The sequence below is a fragment of the Echiichthys vipera genome (genome assembly GCF_963691815.1).
Source record: "Echiichthys vipera genome assembly, chromosome: 7".
Classification (NCBI taxonomy): domain Eukaryota; kingdom Metazoa; phylum Chordata; class Actinopteri; order Perciformes; family Trachinidae; genus Echiichthys; species Echiichthys vipera.
This window is the reverse complement of record NC_139832.1, coordinates 21293113-21319292: the sequence shown is the minus strand read 5'-3', so window position 1 is coordinate 21319292 and position 26180 is coordinate 21293113. Positions and strand designations below refer to the sequence as shown.

The 26180-nt window shown below is 40.8% G+C and overlaps 1 protein-coding gene across 1 annotated transcript in view; it reads left to right on the top strand.

Moving 5' to 3' along the window:
• LOC310949853 (neural-cadherin-like) overlaps positions 1–22960 on the top strand; it is a gene marked incomplete at both ends in the record, with an annotated part of 79741 nt that extends 56781 nt beyond the window's left edge. Inside the window, 11 exons of the mRNA XM_083917428.1 lie at positions 1714–1928; positions 2910–3037; positions 3205–3332; positions 5551–5674; positions 7588–7771; positions 8052–8218; positions 10714–10978; positions 11597–11780; positions 14207–14457; positions 21613–21767; positions 22394–22960. Coding sequence (XP_083773554.1) covers positions 1714–1928; positions 2910–3037; positions 3205–3332; positions 5551–5674; positions 7588–7771; positions 8052–8218; positions 10714–10978; positions 11597–11780; positions 14207–14457; positions 21613–21767; positions 22394–22960 — 2368 coding nt within the window. The remainder of the gene's footprint in view (positions 1–1713; positions 1929–2909; positions 3038–3204; positions 3333–5550; positions 5675–7587; positions 7772–8051; positions 8219–10713; positions 10979–11596; positions 11781–14206; positions 14458–21612; positions 21768–22393) is intronic.
• Positions 22961–26180: the final 3220 nt, after the last annotated feature.

Sequence of the window (26180 nt, the reverse complement as noted above, 5' to 3'; positions counted from 1 at the left end):
TCATCCTGAACTCTGACTATATCTTGCCAGGGTTATTAAATTAGTCCTGATACAGAAATTTTAAAATTCTGGTGGGGCGAGTTTTGCAGAACTTGACAGTAAATAATGAACGTAGCTTTTGTATCAAGGTCATTAGCCAGTACTTTGAATATTAACCCTGAATATTTATATACGTCTGTAGTCAATATAAAGGCCTTCAATTTCAAGTGTATAGGTCTCTGTGGGAGTCTATCGCCGAAGAAATACCACACAGTTCATTTCATGCACACACTAATGCCTAGATTAAATAAATATAGGGCAAGGGGATTAGCACAACTCTTGCCCCCCTCTATGCTCACAACTTACCAGAATCTCATTTAATGCCATTTACATGAACATGCAAGTTCCTATAACAGTGTACGGAACATTTTTTTTTTTTTTTTACTTTTATCTTTGAAATTGTCTCTGCTTCACTTGATCTGCACACTGCTGAGAGAAGCCTTTGTTCTGTAAGAAGACTATCTCCCCATATGTGCCCTCATGTGAATGCAGTACAGCCGTATAGAATCCAATTTTTGGCCCTATCCTCTGTCAAGGGAGCTTAACAGGCAACCCCAGACATCAGCTGATCAGATATTGTCAGTCAGAAGTGAGAAAAACATGCACTGCACTCCTTGATTTGGATTGGCATTGCTCTCATGAGTCACATGAAAGAGCCGTGGAAGAGTAAGGTTCTGTGAACGACCCGTGCATATGTATGCGTAAGGCTGCACTTCGCCTAAGTCGTCCCTTTCGCTGCGGATCAGTATTCCTGACATGTGTTGCCCCTCTGCAGAATAAACAGCGATGGGGAGAAACAGCCCCTAACGGCCTCAGTACACACAACTTTCCTCAGACACTGCATGAAAATAGATGGCTTTGACATTATCAGCAAAGCCAGCTTGTCTACCATGCCTACATTGGAGAAGAGGGGACAAGATCAACTGGTCCCTTCCATCTTCACCATCGTGGTGATGGAATGGGCTAATTTTAATCACTACATGTATCTCTTCCTTTATGGTGTTTGTTAATATTTACCATTACGGTCTCAAACACAAACATGTTGAAGCTAGGTGTGTAAAACATTTAATTTCCAGTTTCTGCTAGAGCAGTGATCCCTAACTGTCAAGCTCTAATCAACATAGATGAAGAAGTGGCAGGTGCAAAGATATTAACGTAAGCGTGTAATACCTTAAGAACGAGAAGGGGACAGGTGAGGAGAAGTGAGAAAAAGTCCAGGAAATCAAGAGTGGTATGGCGCACAGAGAAGTGAGAGGAATATAATGAATTATCTCCGAACAAAGGAGATGTGATGCACTGAGTAGGAACAGTCTCCAGAGAGTTCGTCTGAGGGAGCTGTGATAGATAAAGAATAGATCGGAGTAATGTTGTGATCATAGCCACTTGATTTAATGTAGAATTGAACATACAGGGCTCCATTGCAGCAAACAATTGATTGCTAAGAGCCCTTTCTTAGATGTCTGTGGACAGCAGGCATGTTGGAGAAAAGCCCTTTCTGTGTGAATCAACAAGACTGTCACGTCCACCAGAGAAAAGTCACCACTCAGGTCCAGAGATTGGACAGTGTGAAGATTTCACAGAACACGAAACGTGAACGACACTGATTGTTTCTTTTCCCATCTTTCACCTGGATTTTCCTCACTCTTTTTTTTTTTCTTATTCTCGGTACTACAGGTGTCACTGCCCCCCGCAGCTTGAAGGGCCAAACTGTCAGCAGACGAGACTTAGTTTCCTTGGCAACAGCTATGCCTGGTTTCCCCCTATAAGTCCGTGCTTTGATAGCCATCTTTCAGTGGAGTTCATGACAGGAGAAGACGATGGACTGCTACTTTATGCCGGCCCATTGGCCACTCTGCTGCCTGGGGATGCTGAGGACTACATGGCCATAGGTAAGGAACAAGTCTGGATAATTAGATCCGTGCCAAGGGACCTGCGAGTCATTATTGCACGAAAACTTGGAACTTAATTTTGTGTGTTTTAATTACTGGGTGGTAGCTTATCAGATATATGAGGTAAATTTTGTTCCTAAGTGTACTCATGAGGGATATGAGCACTCACTAGACCGAGTTATACAGTAAGTACTTAATGTGCTGCTACACAGGCAACCCACTATTACTGTTTAATGGGTTTGTACTGTAATGCTTTGTCGTGCGCCACAAGAAATAGTGTTTTTGCTTACCTCCTGCTTCAATGTCACTGCAGTGCTTCAGCTTGTGCCAGAATCTTTGTCTGGTAGACATGTGTCTCGGTGCAGGAAAGTTGTAAAAACTGGCTGACAGCTAGGCTTTATGCTTACGATATATTCATAAATAGTGTTCTGTAATATTTCAGTGCAACCCAAAGTGCTTTATTGTAATTATTTGTGTTACTTATTCATAGTGAAGTGATGTCTTTTTAATACAATGTACAGAGGGCATTAAAACAAGTTACAGGCACAGGATAATGATGATGATATTGAGGGGCTCAAAAGGGGCTCATTCTTTCTTGCACACACACAAATACACACAGATACACACATTCATGCAGTCTCCAATTACCGTATTCTGCCTCAGTAAATTCTTTTTTTTTTTACACTGGGGTAACTTGGTTCACCCAAATGACACAAAAAACAGCATATTTTCCCATTTACCATTCATGGTATCTTGCCATGCAGATAGTTTTGTGTTTTGTTTTGGGATGTCTGTTACACAGATTCCTGCCTCCACCCCACTATAATGAAGGTTCCTTTAATTTCATTTGTCATCATCATTAAAAGTGAGATTTAATTTAAAAAAAAATCTTCAGTAACATTCCAGAAACCTTGTTTGAATAATCCACAGAGTCGTAACCTCAGAGTAGGTACTGGTAATTCTCAACTTTCTTTTCCTCAGAGCTGATTGGTGGGACACCCAGTCTGAAAATTAACCATGGTTCTGGGACTCTGGTCCTCCAGTTAACAAATAACGTTGGGGTGACTGACAGACGCTGGCATCGCATTGATGTCAGGAGCAACAGTAAAGTAAGGGCCTTTACATGTTCTTCTCTCTTTCTCCTCATTTATGGAGAAAAAAATTAAGTCAGATTAAAATATATGTTGTAACTTGTAGAAAGTGCCTGGCTACAGTATACTCACTCATCCATATATGCAGCAACGATGACCTCTCTCCACTCCCCTCCAATTTAAAGGAAGTGCACTTCACTCTCGATCGATGTTCCAGTGCGATTATCATGGAGACAGAAGGCGTGGACTCCTGGGCAATGACAGAGGACCGCTCATCCTGTGAAATCCACGGGGTCACACCCAACAGAGACAAGTAAGATCAATGAGTTAATTGAGAAAATCTCACCAACACTGCACAATATACAAACCAAGTCGCTCTTCTGAATCCTAAAGAGAGCCACAAAGTACTTAATCGTGGGATAAATAATACATTGTATTTATTATATTCTAAGGATGAACATATACTGTAGGTAAACAATTAAATGAGGGTACATGTTTGTTTTGAAAAACCCCTGTGTTTATAGTTGCAGACAATTAGGGTTTAGAAATTCTCCAGGGGTCCTTCTGGGGTTTTCCTGTGGTCGCATACTATTAATCTTTAAAGGTTTTGTTCTCCTCACTGTTTTTAAATCTAAAAGGATGCATGGCCCACGGGGGCAGTGTGTTAGTGCCCTATGTCCCCACAGGGGTAAACAATCCTATATAGAGTACAGCATAACAGCAGTCACAGAGGCAGCACTTTGCAAGGTGGTAAAAGTAAAAAATGAACAACAGGGTCAATTTTTAGATACAGATGTGGTAACCAGGTATACTGCATATACTATCCATGAAATATATTCTGGCTTAAGTGGATAAATATGCATGTTCTACTCCTGATGGCTCCTCAATTTTGTTTATTACTGTGTATTACTATGTGCTGGTATGCAGAACTTTCCTTGTAAACCTCATGCAAAAAAATGACCAAACGTCACCCTCACTGTCAAGACTAAGTGCTATTTATTTGGACTTGAAATATTGTATATAGCAGTGGCAGCATTAGTAGTCAGGATTTATTTCAATATTCTTTTTATAACTTCTAAGGCCCTTCATGATCAGGCCCCCAGTTACATTACGGAGCTTTTGACTCCCTGTGCTCCAAGTCGTAACCTAAGAGCCTTGAGATTGCCCTAACTAGTTGTCCCTAGGTCGAGGCTGGTGACTAAATGCAACCGGGGTTTTGCCGTCAGGGCCCCCAGGCTCTGGAACTCTCTGCCTGAGGAGATTAAAGTTTGCAGCACATGACCCGTTTTTAAATAATTTCCTGAAATGTATTTTTATAGTTACGCCTTTTTTGATGCCTGGTTTGTAACTTTTGTGTTGTTTTTCTTTCTCTCTTATTGTAACAATGTGTACTGTACGTTTACTTGTCTTTTTTTTTTTTCATGTATTTGAGAAGCACTTTGTAACCTTGTTTAGATAAGTGTGATACAAATAAAGTTATTGGTATTGGTATTAGTAGTAGTAGTAGTAGTAGTAGTAGTAGTAGTAGTAGCAAACAGTAGAGGAATATGAAGTCCTAATTATTATTTTTTATTTATCTATTTATTCGATTTTCAACTAACTGATTAATAATTTAGTTCATAAAATGTAAAAAAAAATATTAACAAAAGTAGCTGCCTTTCACAAGTTCTACAGTTGTTCAGATACCGATAAATGTATTGCAAATGCCTCTGATATTGCATAAAAGCTGGTATAGGTGAGTAGCCTTTATCAATCTGATACCACATAATTTGTCCCTGAAAATAATCTACTTTAATTATGTTCTTTTTCAGACATGGGTGTTCATTCGCTGTATGTGTTCATGTTATACAAACCTGAGCCAAGCAATGCAACAATGTTACTAACAAAAACTAGTTGGAAATCGTGGGCTGGGCCTGGCACTGTCCTCATTGTTTTGTTGTTTAATTAAGATTTAAGTTTAAGACATTATGAGGGTTTTACCACTGCTATTTATTTGAATAACCTTTAATAAACAACAACATACAGAACCATTTATTCCGATCACTGTATTTGAGTTTCAGTTTATTAGGTATTTCAAATAGTCATTTGTCATTAAACAGGAAGTGTGGTAGTTAAACTAAAATTAGCATTGAAAAACATTCTGTGTTTTATCTCATTTGTGTAGCCAGTTTTGAGAGACCAAGAGTTATCATGCTAAATCAGTTTGTGTTTTCCATCATTTCAGGCAAATGTTATTTACTCATTGTGCATTTATTTTCACAATAACAGAAAAGAACAGGAATAAGATGTCACAATTGTTGTCAGAGAACAGTAAGAGTGATGATAGCCTCAGCAGGAGAAGAATGAAACCATGAATTTCAACCTTGACAGCTTATATGTTGTGTTTGTTCCTTTTCTTCTGCACTCTGTTTCTTTATATTGAGAGTTGTGTTTTGAATTTTAACCATGAGAATGTACATGGTGTGATATCCTTTTATTCTATTCTTCTTCTTCTGTTTACTTGTACACTGAGAGTTGCTTTTCTTTCTCAGGTATCTGAATGGAAGTCATGTATTGCAGCTTGGAGGGGTCAATGAGAATGTATCTTATGAATACCCGCAGCTTCAACACAAACACTATACCGGATGTATAAGGAACCTGCTTGTGGACAGCAAGGTACTGTGTGCCGAGTTATCTTACAATTACACATGTCCTTAAGGCCTGTTAATGAAATCGGTGGTACATGAACAGATTGCTATTTTGTATCCCTTTATTCTTTACCTTGGATAGCAGGCTACATATGTGCTGGAACCTCCATGTTGTTTCTATACCTTTTATTGCAGATTATAGTTTATAAAAAAGGACCTTTACTGAATCGGTGGACTTTACTGAATCAATGGATGACCGTGCACATTCTTGTGCACGGTCATCCTCATGTGTGCGAGCTGCACAAACGAAAGAGGGACCGTCTCAAGTATCTGTCACACATAGTTCCCGGTACATTACCAGGATAACCTTTCAGTCACCGCTATTAGTTTCCATTTATCCACTCATGCACTACGTTCAGGAACATTTCCGTATTGTGCCTTTTCACATAGGTCATGGCAATGCTAGAATACATGGGGCAAGAGACAGTCCAGCAGATGGCAGTAATAGGTTTTGCCGTGGTGAGGTATTTTTGTAGGCTGACCCCAAAGTTAGCCTTGCATGGGTTCCCTTGACTAAATGCCACTGGGATCTTTTAGGTTTTTATTTAATTCCCTTATTGCAGAAAATAAGTAACCTGACACATCAGATGGTTTGTTTCACAGAACCATCTGAGAAGGCGTCATTGCAAACTGATTGGGAAAGGGCATGCATTTTCAAAACATACCTGGCACGTGATTAGATTAACCACCTGTCTATCAAACTCTCGTCAAAGTCAATCAGAAGAAGGGAGAAAATGTCTTTTCCACAGAGAAAAGCCTTCAGTGTCTTTCATTCACATCACAACCGTACTGGCATTTTCACTGTTTGCTACCTACTGTAGAAGGTCTTGAGGTGGGAAATTGGAGCTAGAGATTTTCTTCTTTTGATTGTGAAAAGAGAGTAGGGGAATGACCTGCAGCAAACGGTCCAGTCAGCCAGGAATCAACTTGGGAACTCTCTCCTGAGGGCATTTGCAGTGCATGTGTTATGCTCCCTAATCACTCAGCATTTGCCTTAGAGGGGCTGTAATAACACTGCTCCATAGCGCTACTAGCGGTCTGAAATCCCACAGGGTACCTTGAAGTAAAGATACAGAATTATTATCACCAAAATATACTTGAGTCTCAAAAACAAAAGTTCTCACTGAGCAGCAGAATGCAGGACTGTTATAAGTGATGCATACATTTATAAGCAGCATTTTGGTATTGTTTTGTAGCTGTTTTTGGTTGAGCTTGTTGGTACATTATACATTTCTACCCATTTATGTTTTTTTTAGCTGCTGTAGATACTGCTAAATAGTTGAATCTATAATAATACATATTTTATAAGATGATTCTAGTTTTGAATGTAAAATCTCAATCTGCAAAGTAAGTACTGACTATAGCTTTTAATAATTAATGGACTAAAAAGTACAATATTTCCCTCTTAAATTGGCTGGAGTAGAAAAGCATAAACGGCATAAAATGAAAATACCCAACCTACCCAATGTCTTTGGCTTCACACTTTTTTGCTGCTACAAAGTGTCATAACCTCATTGTCATGCTGCTACGAACACTGCTGTCTGCAGACACAAAACATTTCCCCGTCTGACCAATTCCATTTTTGAAGTGAATTATTTCATTGTGATTAGAGCTTAAGTATCTTGTGACAGTATTTTGATTCTTTGTGTTTATAATACACAGTCATATCATCTGTGTATGGTATAAAGTACTTATTTTTTTCTTCTTTTTCCATGTTGTATATATAGTAGATGTTTAAAGTGTGTTTAGTATTCTAGTTTCTCGTACATACACATTTCCATTCATTTAAGTACCGTAAGGTCAAAGACATCCACACTTTCCTCCTGTCACTGAGTTTTTCTTTTCTTCCTATTTTTCTCCTGTTCTTCTTCGTTCATTCAGCTATATGACCTTGGTTCCCCAGCTGAATCATCCAACACTTTGCCAGGCTGCTCTCTTATTGATGACCACTGCACCAACATGGAGCAAATCTCCTCTTGCGGCAAGAGGGGTCGCTGCCACGGCGAGTGGGGCTCCTTCACCTGCCTGTGTGAACCTGGGTTTACAGGGCCTCAGTGTGATCAAGGTAAGCATACAAATTTGCTTTTAATTGAGCATGGGGTTTTCAGGGAATGAACAGTGAGATCTCAGTGGAGTTGGGGATTTTAAACCTCACGTGTCCAATCCAAATGGGATATGTGGAAAATTCTCCATTCCAAAACGTCACTCTGCTGCAGTGGGAAGATAACCTTGCCTTACATAACGTGCTTTTGCAGAACAGCACGCTCTCGTCGTGATATCCTCGCATATTTCCCCTATGACAGCTAAATTAATTGAACAAGCCTTATGTGTTTTTGATTGACAAGTGGCTCCAGAGTTCTCCTTTGACGGCCGGAGCCACATTCAGTTCCAGCTTTTGTGGTCCCTGCCTGCGCGACAGACGAGGGTCCAGGTCGGGGTCCGGACACGTGCCGCTGCTGGTGTCATCCTCAGCCTGCTTTCCCAGGAGCAGAATGAATACCTACGTTTAGAGGTGAGTCACGGCTGGCCACTCCCTTCCACCTTGACAGTTCTGATCGTCTTGTCTGTGGGTCTTAAGATGGTAATTAGGGCTAGGACAATGATTGCTGTAAACGCTTGTCAGGCTTAGAGTGAGTAATATCAGGTTTGGAGACATATGGGTGATTACAGAGGAGGCTGGTTGATTGACATATGTATGTTCACGACAAGGTTTTTCAGTAAGTCTGAAGAATGCTACTATTGAGAGGCTTCTATTAAATAAATTAGGACTCCTTTGTTCAAGGTTATTTCTGTCTCTTGTTAATGTTTCAAGCACAGTACAGTATGGAAAGAAAGCAACTGAGTGCATTGTACCTCAAGGGCAGGGTGCTCTCAAGAGGAGGTCAGATCATCTGCAGAACTTGACTGTTTTGACACAGCTTGCTTGTGGTGGTGAGCTATAAGTCATGTTTGCATGCATGCTGCTCCTGTTGCCACAGCCGGGGTTGGAGTGGTGCTCACACAGTGCATTTCTTCAGGAAACACTTTGCCAAACCTCCATAATAACATGCCTCTACTGCCTGACACATTCCTGAGAGGTTATGAAGCCAGTGTTTCGACAGGCTGAGTGTAAACAGCAGCTGGAAGTAAATGGCTCTGTTAGGACTGTCACTTTTGGCTAACTCACAGGTCAGCTGTTCACAGTGAACCTGTCTCCATTATGGTATATTCCACACCACTGTCTGTCCATGAAAACATCTTGTCTTTGGGCTTGTTATTTGTAAGACAACATTGTTGAAAGCATCGACCTCATAACTTGTTTTTCTTCGGGTCTTTACACTTCATGAGGAAAAACAATGTTGTCGTCTTCCCTTGTTGCATTCCTACTGTGACAGGAAGAGGAAAAGGCTGTAGCCTTTACTGTATTGTATGCTGGCTGTGAAGCCTCTCTGGGAAACCCTCTTTGGAGCTGAACTGGTGAGCTGGATAAAACATCTGATGTCTGTCTACGGCAGCATGCTGAACATTTTCAGCTTGGTTGTCTGAAAGCTCTTAGAAACACTTGAGCTCAAGCCTGGTGTGTTTGCCGACAACAAGCCCTAATTTAAAAGTGCCGTCTCTCATCCCTTTTTTGTCTTGAGGGTAGATATGGGATGGAGTGCACACTGAATAAATAACCACACTTTCACACTAAGGTTACGAAAGGCTAGCTGGGTATAAACAACATGCAGCTCTCCAAGGAATATGGCGTCTCTGTAAAGAAAACATTTATCTAATGCAGTCTGTGAGTCAAGTTTTTCGGGAGCGACCGGCATGCAAAGACCAGTGACCCTAAAGAGCAGCAAAACTCTAATAATCAAAGCCTTTCAATTTTTTTATATATTAAATGTGATTTGAATTTAAAAAGTTCTATAGAAATTCAGACTTCAGAACTGCACTGGAACATTTTAATGGTGATTGCATAGATCTCTGGGGGCGCTGCAGAAAGTTTATTTAATCAGATTTTTTTCATGAGTATTGATTGAATCCTTTGTCCTTTGCTCATTTTTGTTGTGGACTTGAGGGCAGGATGAGGCAGTGGGGAGAGCAAAGTCAGCTTATACTGTGTGTGTGTGTGTGTGTGTGTGTGTGTGTGTGTGTGTGTGTGTGTGTGTGTGTGTGTGTGTGTGTGTGTGTGTGTGTGTGTGTGTGTGTGTGTGTGTGTGTGTGTGTGTGTGTGTGTGTGTGTGTGTGTGTGTGTGTCTGTGTGTGTGTGTGTGTGTGTGTGTGTGTGTGTGTGTGTGTGTGTGTCCAGTGGCGAGAGGTATTTGAGTTGCCCATGCTGAGGGAGCAATAGTTAATGCAGACTGGGCTGAATGTGAATTATCTCGCCCTACTGTTTCCAATTAAGCTTTGGACATGTACAAGCTGCAGTTATGGGAGGCCCTCATTGGTTGGGTCCATTGTGTTCGCTCATCCTTAACTGCTGAAGATAATTGTTGTTTCTTGTACACCTTCCCTTTGGGAACCACTCTGGCTTCTGCCATGCAGCGATGTGTACAGCAGCTCTGCAAAGCATCATGGCTGCAAAATTGCTGAACTAATTTTTACCACTGAAAATACCGTGCCATTTTTTTCTGGCAGGTTCACCACAGAGCATCAGTTCTTGGTGGTTTAATATCACAACTCTTATCTGGCCCAACCTTTGCTGCCTTTTTCTTTCACCATGGGGGCTGGCCTACTTCTTATGATGTTGTTATTCTCAAGATCTGTTTTTTGCCCATCAACACAGCACAATATGGCAGGAGTCCAGGTCTGTCAGTTTAGAATTTGTGTCACCCATTACATTTTTATTCACACAGCCATTCCAAGCTTTTAAAAAAGCCAGCTTTGGTTTTAACAATGCAAAACCTGTATGCATATGCAATTGTAAATCAGGAGCCCATCCCTATCGCATCAAAACATCTTTATTATTTGTTGCTTCTTAGGTTCTCATGTTTGTTTGAATGCCTGCATTACAAATAAGCAAAGCTCCACTGTGTATCCTAGGTTATTCAGGGGCTGTTGGCTGTTTTCTACAACCTTGGAGATGGAGACTACAACCTGACACTGCCCTACCATCGCCTCAGTGACGGAGAGTGGCACAAGGTGGAGCTGGATCGGTATGGCAGAGAGTTCACCCTGCGACTAGACGGAGGTGGAGGACGACGAGAAATTACGGCCTCCCCTGGGAGGCGTCAGGAGATCATTATTGACGCCTCAGTGGTGATGCTTGGAAACTCTTTTCCCTCGGGACACAACCGGAGCTTCCTCGGTAGGCGGCTGCTAATGTGTTTTTGGTTTAATGAGATTGAATGAGTGGATAATAAGATAAATAAGTGAACGGTTGAATTAATGTTGAGTGGAAAAATCAATAGCTGAGGTAAATGAATCAACAGGTTGTTTTGTAACTAGCTTAATTGGCCAAAATATACTGAAATGAGTAGAGTTCATAGTTAACCTGTCAAAATAAATGGACAATTCAGTGCTTCTCTGTACCATCTACTGATGCTTCTACATTCCAAAACCTGGCCCAAAGATGTTTTGATCCCTTGGTTTCAAGCAGATGAGAGAAAGAGAGTTAGTGGGCTCTTGCTTTCCACAGAGTGTGCAAACTAACCAGCAGAAAAAATATCCTGCAAAAAAGAAGTCCTTGCTGACAGTTTAACCTCAAGCTTTCTGTGTCATTGCATGTGTGAGAGTGTGTGTGCGATTGTCTGCAGATGTGTCAGCGAGTCCAATTATGTGTGCCAACATGTGTGTGTCTGTCAGTTTACAGCCCTGCCATGGTATAAATACGTGTCCATAAAAGATTTTTCCCAAGGACTGGTGTCTTTGTGTGTCTTTTGACACTCTTCTTTTTTTTACACCTCTTTTTTTCTCTCCCCAACAGGCTGTTTGCGAGATGTGAGGTTTAACGGCCGCTCCATCCCTCTTGGTCAGGCACAGCCTTCAGAAGAGCTTCAGGTGGTCACTTCGCAAGGCATCACTGCCGGCTGCTCTTCAGAAGCCTGCGGGAAACATCGCTGCTCCCCTCCCCTGGTCTGTGTGGACCTCTGGAGACACCACGAGTGCAGGTGCTGTGAATAAACACAGAATAAATAGCCCAATGTGTTAATGACACCTTATAATATACAGGCACGCTCTGTACACATTTGCACATTTACATTCAGAGACAAGGACTGCATAGCCTTGCTTATAACACAATTAGTAATGCAAGCTCTCAACTTGCAAATTATAATAAGGAACAACATCAAAACCCACACGTTTCCAACAGCAAGTACATAGAATAATATAACCTTTTGGAAAGGAGCTTTAAATGTTAAATAAATTATTCACAATATTAACAACTGGTCACATAAGTTTGAATGCTATTTATTATCATTTGTAAGGTATAAACAAGGTCTGGGAATTAACATTTATATGTACAAGTATTCAAAGCAACATATGAAAAAAAAGACCAAAAGAAGACAAATCATCTATGACCAGATTGCGGGTACATAGGACAACAGCCTGGAAAATTATTATATACCGTATATTCTAAAAGACAGACAAACAAGTCAACAACTTGTGATTTTATAACCGTATTAGCTGATTACTTGATTCATGTTTAATAAATAATTACTAATGCTTATTTTTTTGATCTCTTATAAGACATTTGAACAACATTTGCATTGCCTGGTTGTAAAAAATCCTTTGGGCTGATACTTTGTCCTCATCCATCATGACTTTTTTAGAGCATCCAAATATTAACATTGTAATACCATTGATTAACAATTGCTATTGTCTGTCTTATTATTTATTCATTACTCATAAATTACCTGCATTTATAACTGGCTATTCTTAAGTTGTTCTCATTATTCACACCAAAAGATCTTCCCAGGAGGAATCCCAAATGTGTATGTCTGGTCTTCAAACTACAACATAATATAACATTTTGTCACGAAAACACAGGAGAACAAGTAATTCCATGCACAAGACCTGGCAGAAACAAACGCTCCAAGCTGTTGGTGTGCGGATTTGCAGCGATAAAACAAAAAGAAAGAAGTGTTACAAGGTGGTGTCGTTGGCACACACGTTAACAAAATAGCCTGTTTCATCACGTCTTTACTATTTATAGCCTGTTCTTTCAAGGTGCAAAAGCAACGTTTGTTCCTATTATTACAGGTTACTCCCAACCCAGGTTTCCCCTCAACCTGTATCTTGCACTCTCATTGGCTCTAGCTAAATGACAAACTCGACAGGTCCAGACCTTTAGTTTGCTAGATATCTGGAAAGTGTCTGCAAGGCACTGGCAAGCCTTTGAACAGTTTGCACATCCAAATCCAACGTCTCTGATCTGGAGCTTTTGTCGGGGAGCTTCAAAAACCGTCAGCAAGTGGAAAATCAGGGCTCAAGTCATGTAGTGTGAACTAGGCATTGATGGTATATAAATGATCTATAAAACAACAGTAAGCCTTTTATAAACACTAATCAAATCATTTGTTACAATGTGTTAATCCATATGCACATAAAGAAGAAATGCAAATGTACAGTCATCAAAACAAGTGATGTACTACATACACAGCACATCGAGTTCGTGTATCTTTATGTAAAGGTATAATAGTCTGATCAGTATTTTCTACAACAAACTTGACATCAAAGTGTCCACCAGATGGCAGCTTGGCTGAGTTCATCCTTCTTCCACTTTGTGTCTAGTAATGTGTCAGCCTGGGAGGATAGTATATAGCAGCAGACACTGTCACAGTCTCGGCTTCCCCTTTAAACTCTGCAGGACTGCTAAGTCTCCTCGCTGTGATATCAAGACTACGAAACAGTGTGAGACTTTTCACTGCAGTTGGATATCCATATTCTGTGATTGCAGCACAGCCTCAGGTTACAAAGCACTGAGAGAAGCAGGGGGCAGGGGTGAATGATATTCAGGGGATGTTTTGAACAAATATACTGTCGGTCTACCACTGCAAAGCCAGTCTTAGCTTCTCACTTTCGACTTTTGCAGTACAGTCGGCACTTTGTAACCTTCAAAGAGCATATGTTTGAATCTCATATAAGAGGTGTAACTCCTGAGGGATTTCTTTTTTTGACTGTCATCTTAGGTGTCATAGCTCTGTAAAATTCAGTGCTCCTTTTATCTGACAGATTCCCAAGTGTCTCTTGTCTTTACTTTACACTACTGTCTCCTCTCTGCACAGGTGCCCTCAAGGCCACATGACCAAAGAGAGCTCCCTGGGCAAAGTGTGTGTCTACACTCTATGCGCCAGCCGGCCGTGCCGCCACCTCCTTGCATTATGTTTGGTTCTCTTTGTTTTATTTGTTTTTCCACCCCTGTTATCTATATATCTTGTAGCCATATTGATCTTTTGAGTGGTACCAGTATGTGATGTCTCCATTAGTTAGGTTTGGTCATTGGAAACAAAACAAAACTGGAGGAGAAGGAAACATTGTATGTCTTTCCCAAGTGTCTCTTGTCTTTACTTTACACTACTGTCTCCTCTCTGCACAGGTGCCCTCAAGGCCACATGACCAAAGAGAGCTCCCTGGGCAAAGTGTGTGTCTACACTCTATGCGCCAGCCGGCCGTGCCGCCACGGCACCTGCGTGGCTCACTCTCCTTCCCGCTACACGTGCCGCTGCAGCGAGGGCTACCGGGGACGTCACTGCGAGGTGACACTCGCCATGTTTCACAACGAGGACAGCAACAGCCTCAGCCTCAGCTCTATGTTCGCCATCAGCATCTGTGTCATGGCCTTTCTAGGTAGCTATGTCGACTACGTCCTGTTCTACCTGTGGTAACCCAACACTCGTGTCATCATCTCTTCTTGTTTCTTATAGTATTCGATATGTCGTTGTCTGCCTTTTTTTTCTTCTTCATCTTCAATACATTGATTTTCATCTTGTATTTTTGTTTTTACTTTGTTCTCATCTTCATGGAATAATCCTTGCATTATGTTTGGTTCTCTTTGTTTTATTTGTTTTTCCACCCCTGTTATCTATATATCTTGTAGCCATATTGATCTTATGAGTGGTACCAGTATGTGATGTCTCCATTAGTTAGGTTTGGTCATTGGAAACAAAACAAAACTGGAGGAGAAGGAAACATTGTATGTCTTATTTATGATTTATGGGAAAGCTGTCAAAGTCCCAGAAGAATCAGGAGATTCTTTATGTGTTTTTCTATATTTCTCATCATTTCTGTTTCCCCCGTCTCTTCCAATGTTACGCTCTGACTTCAGAAGTCAATTTCCCTCTCAGCCTTACTTTTTATCTGCCCAACTTATTTTATATCCTACCATCCACTCATTTTACTCCCTTGATGTTTTTTTCTTGCCCTTCCTTCCACATTTCTGTGTACATTTCTGTTTTTCCCAAGCGTAAATATGTCCATACTGTGCACTTAGTATTATGTGTACACTGTACACAGCTTTTTGTTGTCTCTTACTTTAATCAAGTTCATGGGGTAACTCTGGGCTAAGGGTTAGATATATGTTACAGTCTGTTTCATAGTGATATTACATGGACATTCATGGGGATAGTTTTGTGTGTTGGCAGCAGGTGTCATGCAAGAAACAAAGAATAAAAGCAAACAGGGTAATCTACAAAAAAACAGTTTGTGCCAAGATGCAAAAAACCCCAACATTTTAGTCTTTCACAACAGTATATTTTTGTCTCCTCTCAAAACTTAATTTGAAGAAACTATTTTTTCCATTATGTATTTTAAAATGCATGCTAGCTGGAGGACAATGTACTAGCTTGCTATTTACATCTTATGATTAAAACATGCCCACTACTGGCTGCCCACAGAGGACTATGTCTTCATAATTAAGTATGTTGTAATGAGGTTTGAGCTCTAGCCAGGAGTTCTACAGATGTTTAATGTTTCTCCTACTTTAAAAATTTATTTAATTAATTTAATTTATGACATATCTTGTGACTAAATATAAAACTAGCTACAGTCTCACAGCATGTTCCTAGCACAGCATGCCGTCTGCACAATACTGAGTTAAAACAGTTGTAAGTGCGGCCTTTGATTGACACATTGGCCAGGGCACATTATAAATGAAAAATACTCCCACCATTGAAAATATAAAATCAAAGAAAACAAACCTTTTTTTTCAGATTTTTGTCAGAAAGATATATCAGACAAAAAAATATTCACTGGAACTTTATGCATTGTGTTTATGCAAAATAAAACTGGCATCAAACAATTCAGACTGTGATAAATGAGACAAAACAAAATCACCACTGGAGTCTGCCATTATAATCCAATACACTTTTTTTTTTAATTCAGCAAAATCTCTAAAGGTCCATTGGCTGTGTGTGTGCTCAAAAACAATATGGTGTTCATACACTGCAAATAGAAAGCAAACAAAGTGACTCGGAGCGAGCCACACAACGCTATTCCATTTGTGCTTGTGTGCAAGACAAGAGGGGAGGCTGTGGATGTATAAAGAGAAAGACTGTGGGAGAAAGAGGGACAGTAAATCTGGCACATGCCAACGTACTGAAGGAGCAGTGACGAAAGGGGTGTATTTGTTTGCAACACTCTTTCTCCTAAATCACAGTCCTTTGGGCACCGGTTTTCAGTGCTCAAAACTTTATGATGACCAGAAAAGAATCAAGTGAGAGCAAAAAGCGACATTTTTGTGTAAATATTTCAAAGTAAAGACTGAACTGAGAAGCCTTGGGTGTGAGGGTTTGTGGTCCTTCACTGAAAAAGCTTCTGTTTGAAGACTTTGACTTATAGGATGATCTAAGGCTGCGTTCTGACATATAAAGGGCCATACTGTAAGTTCAGAAATGTATATCAGAGCCCGACCACTGACTGCTTTGTAGATGAGAAGTAGAATCTTAAAATCAATAGGTATAAGCTCAGGGTTATGTGGTCTCTTTGTAGTGCCTGTTGAGAGCGTACAGTAGCTGCTTTGAGTTTTATGATAGATGCCTGAGTAAAAATATCTTTTTAAAGCAAGAATATCTGAAAACATATCAATACTTTTTCATAGTATTCATTGTAAATATATATTTTTAATACATTTCTCAGTTGAAGAAAGCATGTCTATACAACTTTATTTTTCTCTGCATTAAAAAAGTGATTTAATTCAGAGGTCTAAGGCTAAAGTGATCAAAACAGTGCTTCAAAGAAGGCCAGCTGGGTCATTTGGCTTCATAGACAGGTATAACTGTGCATATACACTAAAAAATAGAACCTAAAATTGAACCCTGAGGAAAACCACAAGTTGATTTTTCCAATAAAACGGTTATGGTAACTGAAAAGGATGCTATGGACAGCTATTTTTCATTAAAGGCTATGTGCACCCACACAGGTGTTTTAAGTTAATATAGTTGATTAAACCTCTTCCAAGGACTGCATGGGTGTGTATACTGTGATTGACATCTTCGTATTAGGGGCAAAGTACACCTTTGTCATTCTTAGTAGGAGATGGAGATTTGTGACTTCATAAATTCGCAACAAAGTTCCGCCCACCTTCAACAAAAACACAGGTCTAATCAGCCAGAATAAATGAAAACACCTATGTGGGTTTCAGAGGCTTTACCAATAGATATTGTTTATTTTCTCAGGGAATCAATTAGTCTATAAAACACCCATCAAAATGATCCAAGTGTTCCTAGTGTGCTCAAAGTGTTTGCTTTATCAGATCAAAAGTCCAAAACCCAAAGATATTTAATGAACAATATTTCAAAAATTGTGAGAAAAGCTGAACTGAACCAGATTGGCGTTTTGTTTGTCAAAGATTAATCAGTTAAAATAGTCATTTGTTAACTGGCTAATCGAATCAGTGGCTAATGTCTCAGCTTTAGACTTGAACCAGTTAAGTGTTGATGACACTGGCTTGCTTAAACAGTCTAATAAAACTGCACGGTTGATGGTGTCATAAGCTGTGGTGAGATCTAATATGTTCAAGATTCAGTATCTACCCACATCTGCTGCCAGCAGGGTCTTTTTAAATAAATATGCATTGATATCTCTTCAAAAAAGGATGAGCTGTCCGTTTACTTCATTGTTAAGGCTGAAGACAAGGATGAGCTAATTGTGTTAGTTTTAGGCATTATAGCTAAGGAAATGGGATTGTTATGGTCCTCACAAAGAAAGAAGGCCATGTATGGGCATGTGTGTGAGTGGCTTGCATGTTGTTGCACTCACTACCCTCTGTAGGGCCACATTGCAGTTTATGACTCTTTCTGTCAGAGACAGGCTTATAAAATGCTTGGGCAATTCAATACACTGTCCCTGCCTCTATAACTGACTCAACGTTCCCTCTAGGGCATGTGGCTAGCATTGGGACATCAGTTATTCTGACACTTGAGAGTGAAACGCATAAAGCGGTCTTCAATATTTGATTATGAATTCAAAGATGATAAAGTGTGGCCTTGGCATCTTTCATGAAAATTCATGTTTTGCTTGCGTGCTAACTAAAGAAAGGCGCAGTCCATTTGAAGCGCCTGCTTTCTGACTTTCCACCTCAAGATTCTTGGTCTATTCTGTAATATAATTCAGACACATAGTACAGAAGACTGTATTTCTATTTTTACACCTTGAAAAGATGAACAAAATAAACAGTTAAAATAACTTCAGAACTTATAATCACCTTTAAAAATAGAGTTTACAAAGGGCTTTGACAATAAAAATCAAATCAAAAGCAAAGCAATATAACAATAGAGAGCCAAACAGTAAGGCCAAACAAAAGCAAGACAAAATTACGGTAAAATTAAAACAAAAAGGCAAAAGTCAGAACAAAGAGAGAGAACACAAATGATAATGAAAAGAAAAACAATAAAAACATAATAACAGTAAAAACATTGAGAGAGTCTTATCTCCTCAGGCTGTTCAAAACCTGGGGAGTCCCTGATGACAAAAACAACAAAAACCTTTAGATTCAAGCTTTGGCCAGAAAGGCCCCACCTTTAGGATCTGAGGCCGCAAACTTGCTTATATGGTGTCAACATGTCGACTGTGTAGCTTGGGATCAGACGTGCTTTAAAAGCGATCGGTAAAAATTTTGATTAATTAATGTATTATTATTATTATTATTAATATAATTATTATTAATTAATTAATTAATTCTAAATTGGGCCGGTGGGTGGAACAGTGGTTAGAGCAGTCGCCCCATGTAAAGAGGCTGAAGGTCTTCAAGGCAGAGGCTGTGGGTTGGACTCCAACCCGCAGAGGCTGTGGGTTGGAGTCCAACCTGTGTCCCGTTGCTGCATGTCGACCCCTCTCTCTGTCACCCCATTTCCTGTCTGTCCTATCTAATAAAAAAGGCTTGAAAACTGCCAAAAGAATAATCTTTGAAAAAAATAAATAATTCTAAATCAAACAGGGAGTCAATAGCGAGAAGCCAGGATTTGGATGATGTGACTGTAAAACCAGAGAAGAGCCTAGTTGCTGTAGAGTGACTTTTGGTTTATACCAGAAAGGAAATTCTTTCTCTCAGGCTCAAAGCAAAAAGGCAAACAACTTTCACCTCATGATCAACGGTCTTGAATTTGGAAATAACATTAATCCAGTGGTTTAATGGACAAATGGTTATACAATGTTTAGTTGTTTAATGATGACCCTCATCACCGCATTAACTACTGCCATAAATAGACACTCTGCAAATTCGCTGCACTAAGCGAGACTGCTAGCCGGTGTTAAATTAAAGAGGGACTACTACTCGGCCTCAACGTGCAATACAAGTTAAAATGATCATCCATTATTTAGTTTTACATAAGCCATCACAGACCCAACAGAATGTGAGCTGAGTATGTGCTATTGACAGAGCCAAATTAGCTGATTAGCCTTGTTAGTCTAGCTCAAATCTGACATTCTGGGTTTTTTGCAGAATGGGAAAAAATTAACTTCCCATATGGGCCCTGGATGCCAAGTGATCATGTAAAGTGCCTGTACTTTTTTTCTCTGAAAGATGTATAAATAAATAATTTTCTCAATTCTTTCCCATCTCTCATCTGTCTCATTTCCTTCTGCTCGTTCATCAGTTTTCTTTCCCTCCCGTTTGTGTTTGTCTACCGCACAGTTCATTTATGTCTCATTAACCTCAGACTGGAGCTACAGTGTTAGTGTTTTGATCAAGCGAGTGTTTTGTGTTGTTGTTGTTGTTGTTGTTTACGCGACACTCATAATGCACAGTCCGGCCCAGGCTAACATCATAATAACCTGCTCATAGTAACTGTTAGGGGGCAGAGAGGCAGAAGCATTATGGATTGATGAATGAATGTGATGTTTGTTCTCCAGCCTGAGTGATATTGATCTCACTGGAATGTAGCAGCCCACACGCACGCACACACACACACACACACACACACACACACACACACACACACACACACACACACACACACACACACACACAAAACCACAAAACCACAAAACCCTGGGCAGTAGTGGCTCCAGGCGTAGGGGCAAAGGTCTAGTGTGTGAGTGTGTGTTCAAGTGTGTGTTTACCTTGGCCTAATTGTGCGTGTGTTTGTGGTGGAGGGCTTGTGCTTCAGCTCTTTTGTGCTGTGTATCGAACTCCATCACTATAGAGATGTGTGGAATATCAGCTGAGGTGGTGTGAGGTGAGCGCAGGCCTGCAGGCTGCACCTCGGAGCAGGTAATTCTGGAGGTGAGATGGAGGGCCTCATCGAAATTCTGGTGTTTTCTGAGAGGGCGCTCCGGCACAGCGGTGAAGGAGCCGGATCAGCTGATCGATACAGCTCTCCCTCCCGCCCCATACTGAGGATGGCTAGCGCTCTTTTTCCATCTATTATGGGAGCAGCATCGGAAGGTGCAGCAGCTGAGGCGTTAAAGATGTTCCAGGCAGTGAATAAATAGACATGACTATTTTAATTGAGATAGAATTATTTATTTTTTTAACAGAGATTAGCTCCTGGGGAGTTGTTTTTCTGTCTTTGTTTATGAATACCTGCCTGTTAGTGTGACCCCAACGAGCCGTTGGTGCATTCTTCTCTTTCAAAGCAATTACTTTAAAAACCCAGACTAATGTGATTACCTTGCATTTCTCAGAAGATTTCCAATTAAACCGATACTTAGCAGGCACCATATAAACCATTCTAGTTGAAATGGATCCCATCTAGTGTGAGAGATAAAAGCCGAGGCCAGACAAAGGCCAGAGAGGGACTGAAAAACAGGAACTGTGAGAGACTTAATGAGTTGGTAAGAGAAGAGGAAGGACAGAGGAAAGCTCCAACACAAAGAGACAAATAAAAGAAATTACAGAGATAAAAAAAAACCTAGAGTGAACTAGTAAAAACAGACAGCAAGGAGGGGAGAAAGAGAGGGGGATGGCAGATGGGAGAAAAATATTGGTTGAGATTAATGGACTTTAAAGGTCAGTCCAGCATGTTGTATAATTCAGCACACAATAGCTGTGATTGATGTGTATGCTTTAGAACCTTTTCTGCTGGGCTCCCGCAGCATTCCCTCACCACGTTCAGCAGAGCCACTGAGGCTTTGAGTTTAAGCTGGGAGGAGTACAAATTCGGTTAATAGGTTTCCGAGGAACTGCAGCCTTTGATAAGACAGGAAACAGAGATGCAACATCAATGGGAAAAGGTGGAAAGGTGGTACCTTTTTCCATGTATGGTCCATTAGTATGTCTAAGCTGTACAGTCAGTGCAGCTAATCGGTCTTACAGGACAAATGAATGGGAAGGAAAATCCTTTAGTCTGCATTAGCTATTTATTTAGAAGGATGCTGATTTCATTAAAAAACGGATGCCTTCACATAGTACAGCTAGTGCCGTATGCTTTCAACGTATTTCAGTGTTTGCATCATTACTTTCCCGCTCACGTTGTCAATTTAATTTAAACCTCAAAGATGTGTTTTTGTGTTCATTATCTCCCGTTGTGCTCCTGCTGTGTTAACCTGCTCTCTGGCACCCCTCAGTGTTGATGCTGGGCCTGTTCCTCTACTCCTGCTGGAGAAGACACAAGGGCCTGAAGAAGGGTGTGTACCATGTGTCCGCGCACCACGGCGAGTGGGAGGACATCCGAGAAAATGTGCTCAACTACGACGAGGAAGGTGGAGGGGAGCAGGACCAGGTAAACACATGCTGGTATTTACAAGACAGGCAGGGAGCGTAAATTGAGCTCTAAACACAAACATTGCATTGCTTTAAGTTCTCATTTACATTTTGATGTGTTTTAAATGTCATCATATCTGTATATTCCAGGACTTAAAAGGATATAAGTAAAACAAATTGATAGGAGAAGCTAACGGGGACATTTGAAAGAGAACGGTGTTTGTTGGTTCCCTGAAATGAAAACCAAATATCAGCTCCCTGGAGGAATGTGAGTCAATTAGCTGGAATTAAGCAAGTAGACACCACTAGCTGTTAATGCCTTGGTTTTAATAGTGCTGGTAATCGCAGTTTTCACCCCCTCTGCAAACAGATAATTAATTACTTGTCTAGTCAATGGTGCTGTTGATGCCAACATCTATTCCTACATGGAGGTCTTAGACTGAGGAACAGGTTCATTTGTGAGCAGAGGCATTGACTTAGTTACACCCCTCTGAGCACAGATTGGTGTCATGTGGCAATGTTGTTTTTCGTTATCGCTTAAATTTAGAAGAAGAAAAAGAAAGATTGCACAGGGGAAAAAAATGTCTCCTTGCTTTTCTTCTGCCTTCCTTCATCGCCTGCTTTCCTCTCTGTTGGTCTCTTCAGAATGCCTTTAATATGGTGGAGCTGCAGCGCTCCCTTCAGCCCAGCCCGGCACAGTCCCTCCGGTACAGCTACCCACAAAGCATTATCTCCTACCCACAGACTAAGCTTCCCCAGGACAACAACAAGAAGGGGGTCTCTAACGGGAATGGTAGTGCAGCTATAGCTCTGCGTCTGGCCAATCCCCCCTCCGAGACAGAAACCTTACCGTCCCCTCTGACCTTCCGTCGTTCCCAGAAAACCCTCTCCTTCTCAAGCCAAGACTTGGCCCGCTACCTGTGTGAGGTCATCAGGGACATGGAGCACCCGGGGGAGCTCGGCACCATGACTGCACCGCGGCGTCCCTCCAGAAAGGAGCGCGGCCTGGCGGCGGTGCGCTCCCTCAGCTCCCTCAGTGCATCTCAGGGTTCAGAGGTCAGGTTTCAGGCAACCCACAGCACCCGGCTGGATAGGTTCAAAACCCTCCGAGCTGTGGTTAGCGATTTAAGAGGAGACTCCAAGAGTCCAGAGGGCCAGAAAGACAAACTGAAGGAGAGCAGAGGGCAGCTGAACTGCGAGAAGAGCGGGTGAGGCTGCACTTGGAGAAACAGAACTGAAGGTTGCAGAAAAGCAACACTAATCAGAAGGCGCTGGTGGAATTCCAAAGGGAGATAATTAAATGTGAAATACTCTGAGACTGGGAGGCTGCCCAGGGTCTATGTGAAGTCTGCTATAAATGTACTGTATTGATCAAACTTTTAACATTTAAGTTCTTTGATATAAATGATGTTTACCAATAAATGATCAGATGTGATGTATTGTTTACTTGGAATTGCACTGTACAGTATTTACTCCGCAGAAAAAGCACTTTTCGAAAGCGCCCTGTGTCAAAACAACTCATGTCATAGAACTCTAAAATGTGTGCAAGCAAGACGGCAAACGAGTTCCCTGCGAGAGAACTGGATTCTTGTTGCCATTATTGACTCATGAAATCGTTTATGTGACAAAAATTATTTTGTTTCATTTGTATTATCTATTTCCTTTTGAATAAAAAATTATCTTTGATAATATTTCGAGCTTGATCTTGTTCAAACGGTAGTTCACGATAGTGATCTTCAAATGTCGTTTTTTGAAGTCCAAGCCAACCTTCATCATCAATTATTGGTCAAGCTGTTCAAAAATCTCAGCAGACACAAAGTAAGATGTCTTTCTTATTACCTACACATGAATAATCCCCTGTATCTCCAGTGTATCTGTCTCTGTTTTTTCTGGTGATAAGGATGACTGAAATAGACTGGGACAGATGTTTTGTCTTACTTTGCTCACCAGCAACAAGAGCCTACAATGAGAAGAGCAAAGTCAATTTCAAGATTAATCATTCATGTCCAGAGCCTGTAGCCTTCTGACCTCAGCTTCTGGGGAGTCTCCAGTATGAACTCAAAAGCATGGGGGTCCCAGCAGGTTGCCCTACACCATACTTAATTAGCGCCGTATTACTGGAGTTAAACAGCTGTGACACTGGAGCGAGCCGCTGGGGGAAGCACACAGAGCTGCTGCCAAGCACAAGATGGTCTTGATGTCTGGATTCGGTCCATAGACACACCTACATAATGCATCATAAGAGATATGCAGGCAAAGAGGGTGGTTTCAACTCCCTGTAAGTCTATCAAGGAGCTTCACATTGCTCCATTTTATATTCATGATTGTGTATACACAAAGCAGTACAGTAGAGAGCTTAAGGAGCTTAAAGATCATCATCACAGTCCCACTACAGTTCATCTGCTTCTCTATTTGATTATTAATACCATTACTAAATTATGTGTGATTTAGACATTTTCAGTCATCTCTTTCCCAGTCGTGGATGTGTTGCATGAATACACACTGCCACCTATTGGCAAGCTTCTGGCACCACATTTAATACAAACAGCAGCTCATTACTCCAGATTTACAGTTTTTCTCCGCAGTACTCACAAGAGGGATCCAAGGATCCTTGAACAAGTTCATGTTTATTTCTGGCATCATGAATTACAATTTAGCTCTAATTTTATTACATTTATTAAAAGTTGTGCAACTACTGTATGCATGATGAGTGTACATTTAAAATGCAGATGTCTCTTGCTGCAGTATATTTCCTACCAATTTACAGTGTGAACAGATACATGAAAGCGTCTTAATTTGAATTAAAAACAAAACTGGGGCTCCAGTGCTGCACGCATATCTGTTTCTAGGTCTTTGCTCTATTAATGTTGAGAGGCTGCGGTTTGAAATTCGAGGATTGAAGAGCCTGAACCCCCAACAGGTCCAGTGGAGCTGCTCAGTAGCTAACAGAGTCAAACTGTGGTTATAGTGGGCAGCCTCCGGGTGTGACTGTGAGCAGGATGTTCCTACAAAGATGAGTATTGCTCAAGAAGAACCCTGAGTAAATAAAGGATACAATCAGAAACAATGTGTATTCATTTAAACAGATGTAATTTACCTTTCAGCCATTAGAGGACACTGTAAGTCCATAAACAGCAGATTGTAGATCTCCACCCAGCTGACCTGTTGGAGGTTTTGGACCAACATGTTGAACAGGGGTCTCCCCTACACCACCATCCAAACACCACCAGTGGTGGAATAATGTACAAATAAAGATCAGAAGTGATATTACCGAAATGTACTGAAAATATAAAGAGTAAAAGTACTCAATGTCCCCTGTGCCTGACATTATTATATTAACCATTATCAGACTGTTGATACTGATGCATTGAAGTATAATCTCACTGATGCAGCTTGTTGAGTTGTAGCTAGTTTTAAAATATACAGTTGGGTAGTTTAGTTCAGTGGCTGCCAACCCAGGGGTCAGGTCTTTAAAGCAACAACATGAAGGATTTGCTCTTGAGCTCCCCCGATAGTTGGGAAACAGTATTTTCTTCGACTACTGTGTAAAAGTTGTCATGGTTACATGATCAGGAGATACACGTGCATTTGTTGACAAGCCAGGGATAAACGCTCAAGCCCAGGCCAGAAATAGGAGAGAGAGGAATGTCTTCATCCCAAGTAGAGTTGCTTATATTTTAGCATGTCGTATGGATTTAATTCCATGGTTTTTATTATTATTATCTGACGCCAAAGTATCAAAATGCTTTAGTTCGTCTACAACCCAGCGTCCTTAGCAGGCGACCGTTTTACACTTGGCCAATATTGATCCTCGTCCAGCCTCGAATTTCTATTAGTATGACTTTTTTCTTTTTTTTGGTCTCCTCTGACAAAACCTTTTCTTTCTTCTGTTTAGTTTCATTTTCGGCCATAACCTCAACAGAGTTTACAGTCTACACACACTGTTCCAGTCAACAGACAGGCTGGCAACTGAATTGGAGTGAATGGAGTTGGGGGTGGGGCGTATGTCATAAAGCGGTTGATCTGTTTGTCCACAGGTGTCCCAAGCTGCATTGTGCATATTAAAAGCGACACAGACTCCGTCAGGATACGACAGATGTGTCATTAAACTTATTGCAAGTTGATGTACTAACACAAGGCTCTTGGAAACATATTATGAGGGTTGAAAAACGACATGGTGTTGCTTTACGTATGACATAAGACACGTTCAAAGCGCTACTTCCGGGTCCAAACGGTCCATTAAACAAAGCAAACAACACTTGTTGAACGTCTTTCTTCATGGAGAAACCATTTCATCGACAGGAAAGTGGTTAAAGGACAATTCCATCGCTTTGTTTCTTATCAGATCTGTTAAATAAACGGACAGCATTGTAGACATATGAGGATTGCATCCGGATATAGTACTTTGAAAAGGCATTACGTCAAGACTTAA